The sequence below is a fragment of the Perca flavescens genome, chromosome 3, assembly GCF_004354835.1.
Source record: "Perca flavescens isolate YP-PL-M2 chromosome 3, PFLA_1.0, whole genome shotgun sequence".
Taxonomy (NCBI): domain Eukaryota; kingdom Metazoa; phylum Chordata; class Actinopteri; order Perciformes; family Percidae; genus Perca; species Perca flavescens.
The window spans coordinates 5,871,111-5,884,486 of record NC_041333.1 but is presented as its reverse complement, the minus strand read 5'-3'; the positions used below and the strand labels follow the sequence as shown (position 1 = coordinate 5,884,486).

The 13,376-nt window shown below is 39.8% G+C and overlaps 1 protein-coding gene across 1 annotated transcript in view; it reads left to right on the top strand.

Moving 5' to 3' along the window:
* Window positions 1-9,715, top strand: part of fat3a (FAT atypical cadherin 3a) — a 217,489-nt gene extending 207,774 nt beyond the window's left edge. Inside the window, exons 27-28 of the mRNA XM_028573344.1 lie at window positions 531-644; window positions 8,075-9,715. Coding sequence (XP_028429145.1) covers window positions 531-644; window positions 8,075-8,703 — 743 coding nt within the window. The 3' untranslated portion in view covers window positions 8,704-9,715. The remainder of the gene's footprint in view (window positions 1-530; window positions 645-8,074) is intronic.
* The last annotated feature ends 3,661 nt before the right edge of the window (window positions 9,716-13,376 follow it).

Genomic DNA, 13,376 nt, shown 5'->3' with positions numbered 1-13,376 from the left:
TTCAATCTGATTTATATTGAGATAAATGACAGAGCTGACCAGAGCTCACTCAATGTGATAAGATAGAACTAAACTATTCCCTAAAAGAGTTATTCTGCCAAAGATGCATACAACATGACAATCACTGACATTTTACTTTGATAGTCTTCAGATAATTTCATATTCGGGTGTCAATATGGTGTAAGTAAATCAATTAGCATACCTAATATATTTGATGCTCTACAGGACAGAATCTGATATGGACTGAGATAAGATATAACCCTCCCGGCACTAGTATAGAATACCAAGCATGTGGTTTGGTTAGCTCAGTTGGTAGAGCAGGTGTACATAGATGTTTATTCCTCGACTCAGAAGGTCCAGGCTTCAGATCTTACCTGTGACAGTTTCTTGCATGTCTTCCCCCCTCTCTGTTCACTTTCTCATCTAGCTGTCCTATCCATTAAAGGCAGAATACCGTGCATGCATAAATACAGTTTTCCATGACATACAAGTTTAAAAGTCACTGTGTATAAAGTAAACTGTCCCAGCAGGTAAGATGGTTGACATGGCAGAAGAAGTGACATGTTTCTCAGGAAGCAACAAAGGCAGTAACTCAGAGGTCCAATCACTGAGCTCCTTCCAGTCTGACTCCTGTGATGATAATGGTAAGACAGAATAGCCCAGTTCCTTAGCCTTTCACTTCTTCATAAATGCTTTGTTTGCTTGTTTATCTTGTTATACTGGGTGTTTCTTATCAATATTAATCCAAAAAGTATTTGGATTCCGATTTAAATTCCTGTATTGTTTTCTTCTAACATTCTGCATTAGTTAAACCCTGTGATAAAAAGATCTCTAGCATGATCATTAGGACAAATCTTCCCTTAGCAGACAAAATATGTGGACAGATTGCATTTTGCTGAGCAAATTCATATTCATTAGGACATAAACTTCTGATTGTAATGAGCCCATGGTCATTCCTCGGGTCAAATAAAGTGTTAGGAGCGATTGTAGCCAAGGACCTTTGTTGTGGTTTATACACTTGACTCTCTCCTACACTGTCAATTATGAAGTAAACTATTTTAAAAATCATAAGAATTGTTTTTATTGTTCATGCCACAACTGGTAGGGCTTGGAGATTAGCGAAATCAACAATAAGTTGTCGAAGCGTAACATATTATCAGGTTTCAGGTGTTTAGTCCCGTATGTGTGTATGTTTTCATTTGCTATTATTGCTGCAGAATAACTCACTATGAATGTTTCCTCACAACTGTACATGATAATTATTTCTCCACACTGTAAGCATTGTTGAAGAAGCTAAGGGGTTGTGACTGCTTCGCAGCGTGCTGTTGTGCTGGAGTGTGTTTTTGGTTTAGTGTCTTTGGTTTAGTGTTTTATTGTATCATCCTGTTCTCACTCGTTTTTATTTGCAATCCATGAGATTAATTTCTTTCATTTTCAGAATGAATTTTTTGCCCCTTATCATCAATTCATTACATCTGAATTACACATATATATATATATATATATATATATATATATATATATATATATATATATATATATATATATATACACACTCACCTTTGCCTCAGCCATAGTAATACTCAATTTTTTTTTCATTGCCTGTGTTTGTTAAAGTCTGACTGGTGTCTTGAAAAAGCAGTTTTTGCGTTCATATTGTTTTGGCTTTGCATTTGTAATGTTAATTTTCTTTGTTTGGCAACGTTTCCTTTGCTAATTTAAAAAAAAAAAAAATTCTAAACAGAAATCAGACAGAAGTCTTGAGGGTCTTGAGCCAGGAGTGCACCCACCCCGCCCCCCCCAAGCTTTTTCTCACTTTGGATGGTTGATTTCAAAACCTGTCTCCTCCTTTTTTCCCTCCACAAGCCTCCATAGTGACGGTCATTCGACTGGTCAATGATGCAGTCGACACAATCGAAAGTGAAGGTACCATGTCTCATCCCCCATATGTCTCTCCTCTCTCTGTTCTCCTCTCTCAGTCTGCTCATCCCAGGAGCTGTCTTCAGTTACATAGCCAAGCTAACTCCACTCTCTGTGTGTTACGTGCTGTATCTTTCAGGAAACCCTCCTGGGATCTGTACATAGATTAGCTTCCAATATGTTTACACATGATTTATTTTCTCCTTTCTCACACATTTTCACAGTCAGCAGTTAATCAGTCCAATCCACTCCCATGTTAGCTCTCAGTATACTGTTCCATAGAGAGACAACAATCCTCAGGTTTTGATTCCAACTTATCACCTCAGTAGGTGATTTCACTGATGACTTCCTCCCTTTTCCTCCACTCCACTTTATAGTATCAATCATCACAAGAGTTATCTCAAGACACTTTACACATAGAGAAAGTCTAGACCACACTCTATAAATTACAAAGACCCAACAATTTCCCACGAGCAAGCATTTGGTGCAACAGTGGTGAGGAAACACTTCCTTTAGGCAGAAACCTCGGACAGACACAGGCTCTTTGTGGGCGGCTGTGCTGCTGGTGTGGACACAAACACTGATATAGATATACAGATATAGAGAAATATGATTCATAATAATTATAGCAGTTGGAATGATGAACAATGGCAGTTATAGTAACAATAAAGATAGTGGAACTGTGACTAGAAATAATAGTTGTAGAAGTTCAGGGCATAGTGGGGCGTCACATGGAATAAGCTCCCCAGAGCTAAGTTAGTAACAAGCATTTCTGGGAAATGAATGCACACAGATGGAAACACACTGACCTCCTCTGGTCAGTGTGTCAAAGGAAGTCCCCCCGGACTCTTTCTTTGTGAAAAGCTTTAACATGTCAATTATGTTTGTTAATTCGTCATCTACCACTGTACTGGAAAGTAAAACTTATTTTATGAATTGACTTCATAAACATACAGACAAAAGAGAAAAAGACAGAATCCAGAGGAGAATAATAGAAAGAACTGGAGTTCTACACACCCACACACTTACTCTACAACAACTATAGTTTCCATGAGATCATGAGAGTTGTAGTTGTTGAATGGTAGTTGTTAACACTTTTACTTCTGAGTTACAACTCATCAACAGATACCTGTGAACTATAATAAAATCAGAACCTTGATGATCAGGATTTCATTTTTTAGAAAACCCAACTTATATATCAAGAACTTTTCATTAGTAACATTACAAAAACACATTAGAGACACATTAATTGCCCCAGCACCTCTGACTAAATCATCTTCTATCCTGTAAAATTACATTTAGAGCAGCAGACAAACTCATGATCCAATGTTAAATGTTGTTCTTTCGTCTGACAGTGTCAGTTATGGACCATGGTCAAACCTACAACAGAGGTGACTACCAGAGCCCCTTCTTTTACCCCAACCCACCCCTACCCATCTATCTATCTATCTATCTATCTATCTATCTATATCTATCTATCTATCTATCTATCTATCTATCTATCTATCTATCTACTGTATCAGTGAGTAGACAAAGTAACAATCAGCCAATGAAAATAGCTTCACTAGCGCGGGACCAAAATGTACTTTGCCATTGGGAGCAACGCTACGCTTGGCCATTGCTCATACAGCCCAGATGATTGAGCCTCTCTGGAGCTCATTTAGTTTTTCTGGATTACTTTGAACTGTAGTCTGTATTCAAATAGTTTAGTTTTTTTTTTGTTTCATACCAAGTAAGCTAAGTAACCAGTCTGAAGCTTAGCAGTACAGATAAATGTGGGCTCACTATTTGGCAACCCAAAGGGGACTCTTGCCCTTTTTAATCTGATGAGTTATAACATCTTATTAATGATTTATAAAGGGTTCATAACCTAATTAATACACAAATTTAAACCATTCTTAAACCCTTTATAAGGTAGCCTTATTGTAAAGTGATACCGCAAACGGTCTTGGCAGTGCTGGCATTTTCTGGCTAGCTAGTTAGCAACATTAGTTCACCAACCAGCACTATTTTTGTGAGCCAATTGCAGGCTTGACCAGGTTTTTGTGAACGATACTGTGAGAAATATAGTTGCACCAGCAAAAGGCAGAGAAGAAGAACACCTGTAGCAGGCAAACATGGATGTAAGCAATGCCGGTTTCAATATTTCAAAAAATCTTTGCAAACTTTTGCAAATGTTTTATGAGGAAGGAAAATCATTTGCTAGACCTCAAAGATACATACAATGCATTTAGATTAGAGATGCACCGATTGACTGGCTGGTGACCGGAATTGGCTGATTTTCACTTGATCGGCCATGACCTGCGACCAGCCGGTCAGTCTGACATATGGCAGTTTTATGCCGGTCAAATACTGTAAATACATACAGTGTTTCCTCTGTTGATTTTACCGATTTAGAGCCCGGCCGAGGATTTTTAAGGCCGATATCGATACAAATATTTGGTGATTTAGAAATCCGATATTACGATATATCGGCCGATATAAACGCGTCACAAAACATAAACCAATTTCCCTCACATTAGTTATTTGTAGTTATTTATGAGTCCTCACTAAAATAATGATAATGCAGTTTAAAAATGAACTTAACTTAAAGTCCTTTGAACAAAAACAATAACAACAAAAAAAAGTCAAAGAACAGAGACGTTGTAGAGTGCCCTCTGGTGGACAAACTATGCAACACAAACACTCATAACATGGTTGAAGGGTGTTTCGTCCGTTTCTATTTTATTTTTTAAATATTAATTTATCGACCATTATAAAGGTCGATACCAATAGTTTAGAAAATGCCTAATATTGGCTCTAATGAAAAACGTAGCACATTCACTTAGCATTTTGTTTAGTTGTTAAATTGTGTGTAAAATGAGTGGTAACGTTAAATCCCCGATTTCAGGTAACGGTACCGTCTATTTGCTGGATGGTTTCAAGGTAACGGTCGGTAGCTAACATTAGCAGATAAGCCTGTTGACAGCGACGTTATTGTTCATATTTTGGCCCAATGTTTCTGACCGTAGTAGTGGTCATAGTGATTGAAAGTGTAATGTGAGATGCTAAAAATAAACTACACGTTGTTTTCAGGTAACGCTACTTTTTGACGTTCAACACCCCCTAACCTAACTCTTCTATTAAAGAAAAGATAGAAAATAAATATTTGTGTGTGCTGTAAAGTGGTTAGAAAAAATGAAATTAGAATTGGCTAAAATCAGTATCGGCAGGTCAAACTCAATGAAAATGGAATCAGCCTAGAAAATTGTAATTGGTGCATCTCTTATTTCTTATGCATAACAGAGAAGCTTGGATGTTGTATATAGCACCTTTAATAGCAAATGAGCTGCACCTACAGGGTGCTACTCCGAGTCCCTGAACCAGAAGCCAACATCTAACCTCCAACCTCCGTGAAAATCACATCTCAAATTGACAGTTTTCGTTTCTTAGCTAGTTCATCCTGACTGAAATTGTTTTGTCTACTCCCTGTATCTTCCTACATCTGTGTATACCCAGCTGCACTTCATATTGACGTACTTTGTCATTGGTAAACTCTTCTGCTCCTCCCCTTTCCGAGTCGGACTTTTGTGTGCGTACGTGTGATTTGATGTGATTTCTGACCCTTCCCAATGCTTGTTTGCCACTCTTTGTGCTGTGCTGAATTGGCAGTACCCCTCTCCTCAAGTACTTTTTGCCTGCCACTATCACCTCACCGCATCCCACCACTTTGTTTGGAGTTGTATCTCCAGCCCAGTGATGGTACTGTAACAGTTGGTGCATGATGACGTTTTCACAGCCTTCACAACCTTCCCATGGTTTGTGTTCTGCTTTGATGCATGAAAGTTTTTTTGTTTGATTTGTCATTGATTCACTTACAATTTGCTCTTAAATGAACTGTTCCTTAAGTTGCATTATTTCTGTTTTTGGTAGATTGTCCTTTTGGTCAGACAAACCTTTGTGATGAGAATCTTCATTCATGCTATGTCAGGTGATTGTTGGCTCCAGTGCTCAATGCTAACACGGGAGCATAACTAAATGGGCTCCCATGTCCCCACCCCTTTAGTTTCTAATGGGTTAACAAGTCTCTCTCAATCCAAAGGTTCTGCTAAATGTGGTCAAGAAATGCAGCCTGGTTTTGCTTAAATTTGGAGGATACAATAAATGCTTCCCATTGTCTGGCACTTCTTTAGCTGCATTGGGTCAGTCTTCATCAACTTTAGTCTCACATTGCCAGACCTATCTCCACAGCGCTGCAGAGTAAGGTCTGGCCCCTCCACACATACATTCCAGGATAGGAGGAAATGTAGAAAAATCCTCTGGGTTGTTTGCATTTCTAGTGACGTGGCTCTGCAAAAAGTCTCGGGAAGAAACTTGTTTTAATGGAGCATTTGCACCCTGCAAAAGAAAATGCCACATACAATATTAAATGAAGTTAACTGTTCACACAATACAGTAACGTGAGCTATTTAAATTAGCTGGATACATGGTTAAACCTCATTAACGCTTACCAGGGTATCTCCGTGTGTACTTCGTCCACAGCGATCCCACCAATCGTTCTCAAAACGTCCCAGTTATAGAGGAAATGCTGTAAACATATTATTTGTAAATCTTTACAATCATTCCCCGAAAGAACCAAGTAGGCCTGACTTGTTGCACGATCCAAATTTCTTTAAAGTTTTAAATTTTTAGCGTGTAGCTTGCTAGCTCGAAGTTTGTTGTAGGGCTGTGCAATTAATCACAATGTAATCCTGATTATGATTTTGGCTCCCAGTGATAATAATGATAATTGACAATTATTTAGCTCATTACGTTTTGCAAGTAAACTTATTTTCTTTTGTGTTGTGAATGAAAAAATAAAGTTTAAATAGGAAAAGTATTAAGGCAAATTTCACAGTTGTGTTTTTTTTACTGTTGATTTATTTGACCTTTTTAAGTTCAATTATTGCAACATCTTTCCAGAAGTTAACGAGTTATCGTGTTAAATTATTGTGATTTCAATATTAACCGAAATAATTGTGATTATATTTTTTTCCATAATCTAGCAGCCCTAGTTTGTTGTTGTTTCCCCGAAGGGAACGGAGTTAGACAACGGCAACACAAATATCCAGTCACCCCTCAATGATCTCTCAAGTTTTAATTAATGAATATCCTCCACATATTTCCATTATTCTGGAAATGAACTTTCGTCAATGCAGACAATATCAACTTGCAAAGTCAGACAATTATCACTTCATATTTAGCAATTTTTTAAAGTAAATTCTTCACAATAGAGGGACCAATTAGATGTACGCCAAGCATAATTGGCTGGTGTTTGTAGTTTGGATATGTACATGTTGGAATTTCTTATACGTTATAATAATAAAATAGTGGTTATATATGTCATTTGAGTGAAGATTCCTGGGGGCAAATTTAGACAGCACAACATTAGTACTAGTTTGTTTCCTTCCAAAACAAGCCATGTGAACATTTTCTGATCTGGTGCCTCTATCTGCAGAATGACAGCCATAAACTCCTAGCTCCGAGGTTTTTTGGCACAATAACATTATCACACTACTTCTGCTTTTGCTTTTGAGAGTGAACAGTCATTATCTGCATGACCACAATAGATCACTTCTCAGGAAAATGTAGACATATTTTGACATTAGAAGGATGAAGTTTTCTGCCGAGGATAGTCTTGCTGTGGTTGCTGAAATGTGACACAAGTACTAGGCTGATTAATTATAGGCTTAATCTTTGTATTCATACAGAATGTTTAAGTGTTTGCATGGAGTACTTAAGTGGTAACAGGGTGTATTGGAGCCAACAACACAATGATGATATATGTTTTATTAATCACTTTGCTACATTGACCAATAGGAAAATGTACCAGATAGTTGATGTATCCCCCTAACATCCAGAATCCAATGTTGCTGTGTTTTTTGAGCCCGTTAACATAGCTTGGGTGCTGCAAATCTTCATGAAGCTCAGCATGCTGTGACACCTGTGACCCCGACCCTCAAAGGCTCCTGTTATGCATGTCACATACCCATTAAGACGTAACATGTTTTTTGTACAGGTTGTGCCTTGGCATGTACCTGACCTGCTGCACAGCTCTACTTTGTGGAGACTAGTTTGTTGTTATCTTCTTTCATAGTCCAGATTGTTTTTAACCATCTCCCCATCTACTGTCCAGCATATCACTGGGACACATCAGACTGGATGCCCAGCACCAGGTTGTCAGACATCGAAGAAGTGCCGGGCTATGAGGCAGGTCCTAGCAGCGACGTAGCAGGCTCAGCCCCCCGCCATAGAGGAAGCACCCGTGAACTGGAGTCAGACTACTACCTGGGGGGCTATGACATTGACAGCGACTACCCCCCTCCCCACGAAGAGTTTTTGAGTCAAGACCAGCTGCCACCTCTGCTGCCCACAGCAGAGGACTATCCTGAGACCTACACTCCACTGCAAACCAACCCACCAGTCTCCACGGAGAGCACCCTGAGCTCTGGCAGCACCGGGCGTCAGCATGCCAGGCCACACTTCCACCCCAGCCAATACCTGCCTCCCCACCAGCTGCCCCTCGGGGAGGCACCCCACGGGGACTTCAGCGCTTCAACGAGTGGGGTAACCCCAGGAAATGGGGACACTGATGACTCTGTGTCGCTAAATATGCGACTGTCTGTTGGTGCATCATCTGCCTCAGACATGTCGGCCCCCTGTGGGCTGGATGACTCTGAACATGGCAGCGACTTTGACAGTATGGATGAGCTTCGTCGAGGGGTGACCATCATCACTGACTCGCAGCAACAAACTGAGGTGTGATTGATTGACCAGCACAGGGATGCTATGGGATGTATAATGGACCAGAAGGAGCATAACATTGGAGCAGATGGAAGGACATGCAAGTGGATGTTATCACAAATAAATGCTTCATCAGCAATGCCAGGTACTGCTACAACCACAGACTTTAACAATGACCTTAAACAAATTTCACCTGTTTAAGTACTATCCTACCATGAAACTCTATCCAGATATGGGAGCGTTGAGTTTTACCATGAACAAACTCAGTGTGTTGTCAGTCTTGACCCCGCTGTATACAACAATCTGAAGTGTCCTTCCTGTTCCAATAGGGAGTCATTTGTAATGTGAAAAGAATGGGGTAGAGAATGTGAGTGAGAAAGAATAATCCAAAAGAGATTTACAGATGCGGTAGAGAAAATTAAAAAAAGGAAAGAGACAATCATGTAAGTGAAAGGGTTGTTTGGTTTCCCTGCTCCTTCACAGAAGTCCATCGGACCACTTCTTTCTAAAATAAATTACACAAATCCCCATGTTCATTTTTCCTCCTTGGATTTGTAACTTTGTAGTGTTCCAAGCTTGTACAGACTTTGTAAAGTAGTATGACCTTACTGGTGAATAAGTATGAAACAATGTTCTGGCCACATTTACAAAAGCCATTTATTTGTTTGATGTGGAATGTGCTTGCTTCTTTCCCAAACAAATCAATGCAAACATTTCAGCCATCGTTTCCCATAGCCCAGAATGTTCAATGTGTCATTGACCTACCAGCTTTACTTTGCGAAAACTACTAGATGCTAATGCATTTTAAGGAATGGTATTTTAAGATCAGAAACGAATTATCTTATCTGCAAATACGACACAATACTTATATTTAGTCTTTAATCCTGGGATAAATATTTAACTATAATATTGCCCAGAAACTGTTTTAAGGTGATCCGGACTTAAGGTTTAATATGAAGATTAACTTATTGTCTTATTTCATTACCAAATGTTATCAGATTCTGATGGAAAGTACCTTCACATGTTATGTATATAAACACACTCACCCACCCACCCACCCACCCACACACACTCACACACACACACACACATACAAACATACAATGTATATTGACCATTAATAGCAAATTATTACAGTGATGATGATTACAACAGTTGGATTTGGCAGGAAAGGCTCTGCTCATTGGAGGAGCTCTCCCAAAATCTGCCCCTTAATAACCAACAACACAGAATGTTAGTGGAATCAAACGTACAAAAGCCTCAGCACAGGAGGAGGAGATTGGCGTGGTGGAGGGAGTTGCAGCAGCAGCAGTGTTGGCATGAGGCTATCAGCAGAGAAAGAGCTTCTAATGGCCACACTGTGCACCTGTATGAACATGGTTGTATGTTACTAGTCAACTGTTAGCCACGCATCTAAGGAATGTGAAGCGTGAATGAAGCAGCTGATGCCAACCAACTACTGGAGCATTTTTATATGGTCATGTTTTTACTTAAAGTGCTCATATTATGCTTTTTTGGCTTCTTCCCTTTCCTTTATTGTGTTATATTCCTTATTTGTGCATGTTATAGGTTTACGAAGTGAAAAAGCTCAAAGTCCACCCCAAAGGGACTTTCCATCTCCAACAGAAAACACTGTTCACAAACTGCTCCAAACAGCTCTATTGTAGTCCAGCCGTTACTTCCGTGACAAACGTGCGTCACTTTGTAACACACGTTGTAATGCTCGCCTAGCTGCTAGCGTGGCATGCCCTCAAACCAAGCTAGCTTGCTTGTCAGGGCCCGCCCTACTCTGCTTCTGACTGGCAAATTGTCCTTACCTAGGTACTGTGCATGTGCCACTCCCAACAAAGATGGAACAGAAGTGAGATGCCTCACTTAGTAGCTAAAACAGAGAGCTCAACACACAGGGTAAAAGAGGAGCTGCAGCAATGTGCAGTACAACAAAAATATGTTTTTATTTTTATTAAACCATGTAAACCTATTCTGGTACAACCTCTAAATACAACTATGAGCCTGAAAATGAGCATAATATGAGCACTTTAAGTAAAGAATCTGCATACCTCATCTACAACTGGATAAAATAATAATGATAAGATGTGATCATAACAAAATGTATCTTCAGATAACAAGACAGCTAAGTAGTATTATTATAGAAATCCTAAAAATGTATTTTAGCAACCACAGCCACTCCTAGCATCAGTCATTTTGTCTGCCACAGCACAGCACCAGCTATCAACACTCCTTTCCAGCACTGCATTCCAGTGTTTTCTGTCACGTTGTAGCATCTTTTCCATGTCTGCAGACAGAAGTCCAACCCTTATCCAGGTCACTGAGGACTTAGTTTCCATCTGGCCTCCAGGACCAACAGCCCAGCCGCCTGCTTCAGATCCTCTCTGTATCATACTCTAACCTGCCTGATCCACTCGGGCTGGCAGCTCCTTCTCTCTTTGTAACAGATGTATGTGTTTAAATCTCTGTACAGTGTACATAGCTAGGTTGTTAAAATGCAGATTTTGTAGATATGAAATTGCAATCCTAAACTTCCTTTTAAGTTTTTTCTTGGCCTGTTTGATGTGAATGTGGACACTAAGACTGTGGAATATCAATTCATTTCCCATCATTCCTCCTCTGCCACTGAATGCCATTTCAATATTATAGATGAGTTTTGCACAGTATTAAATCCAAACATAATCCCCATATTTTTTTGTGTGTATTTTTAACAGTTTTGTGGTATGAGGAAATCTGTTTTTACATTTCTTTCATCTGGAATGTTTTGATGAATTTCTAATGTTCAAATACATTAGGCAGTGTCAACAATATGTCCCCTATCTACAGAAACTGAGTGTACAAAGTGAGTGCTTTTTTTTAACTCTTTTTTTTTTTTTTTTTTTTATTCAGTGCAGAAAATAAAAAAGTTATTGCGCAGCATGTCACATGTCTTCAATTCTGAGATAAATGCATCCTGACAGATCATCACAGCTAATTATTCTTTCTGTGGGAAATTTTATTTATGCAAAAGTCGCTTGTTTCAAGACAAGCGACTTTATAATAACTACTGTGGTGGGTTTTCCTGGTTGCCATTTCACTCTTTACTAATTAATTAAACTACTAGGGTCTATCTATGAAATTAGAAGTTATTTACTTGCTGACTGCGTGAACCCCACAGCGGCCTCAGTACAGAAGAAATGACATGCAGCAAAGGGCTGCAGGTCAGAGTTGAACCCGCAGCCACTGCGTCAAGGACTAAGCCTCTTTATATGGGCGCACGCTCTACCAGGTGAGCTACCTAGGCGCCCTAGAATGGCCTAATTAGTGAAGTGGAAGACTTCTCTATCATTTCTGTGTTATCGATCATATTACCTTGGAACCTAGTAATGCACAAGTGAGTTTTTATAGTTTAATATCTATCATCATTTTCAATCTCAGCTTTGTCTGAAAGAGAAATTCCTCCGCTCATTGAAAGGATACACCTTGTTAGGCTAACTTTAGCTCACTCACATCTCCCTAACTTTATCATTGTTCAAAATAAAGAGAGCTCTCAACCTGCACTTCCTGTCTCCCTGACACAGAGAGAGGAGTCTCCTCTCTGAGACTGCTGGGCCTAAATCGTGTTTAAACATGAAACACTAAATTAAAACATGAACCCGATGTGCATTGAATACATATTGATAGTGAATCCTGCTTAAAGGTGCAATATGTAATATTGTATGTAATACTGGCAGCTAGCGGTTAAAATAGTTACTGCACTACCTATACTCGAAGTTCACGGAGGTTGCCAGGCTGAGACCGCAGCATTCACAACAATGTTGCTAGACGCTTTTCTCACATAGCCAGACATTACTCCACAGCACAGCCGAGTAGCTAACGGTAGATGCTGGCTATATTGACAGTGATAAAAGCCCGTGCACACGCGGAGCTCTGTAACCAACTGACAGACACACTTTTTCGGCTTAAAATTACAGTATGAACCGCTAAAAACACAACAACCTCACTGTCCTCTCCACACGCCAGTCAGGCACACTTCCTCGGCTTAGAATTACAATACGAAACGCTAAAAATACCACTACCTTACCGACGGAACACACTTCATTGGCTTAGAATTACGGCAACAAACACACTGCAAACTCACGGACCTTTCTTTCCGATTTACAGCCCCCCTCTCGTGGCTTGAAATAACTCACCGTTGTCGGCTCCAGCCGCTGAACTACACGTTGTAAACAGCCATGGGCTGCTTGCCTGGTCCTCCCGGTAACGTTAGCAGTTAGCAGGGTTAGCATGGCGGCGTTAGCCAGGACCAGTCGGGATCACTTTACTGGCTATGTCTCAATTGTTTTTGCGAGTAACCAACTCGGGTACTCTAGCTATATAATTCAATGTGAGTACACAAATGTTGAAATGACAAAAAATGCCCATCCCTAGTAGCTGTGATAAATTAGCCTGAAGCTAATGCTTACCTGTTCAGGAGAAAATAAGACAACTCTGCGTCCTTTTGGGCTCTAAGCTGTCTCCATCTTTCAAATACATCTTCAATATTTACCAGGGGGTTGTTACGTCTCTGGTCACGCAACTGTTAGAAACATGCTGTTTTTTTTTTTTTTATGTCATGTAGAATCTATCTCCGTTGATCCTGTTCGTTTGTTTGCTGCTTTCATGGCTGTACTACCGTTACAGCTGTAGCGCGCTGGGTTTACGTT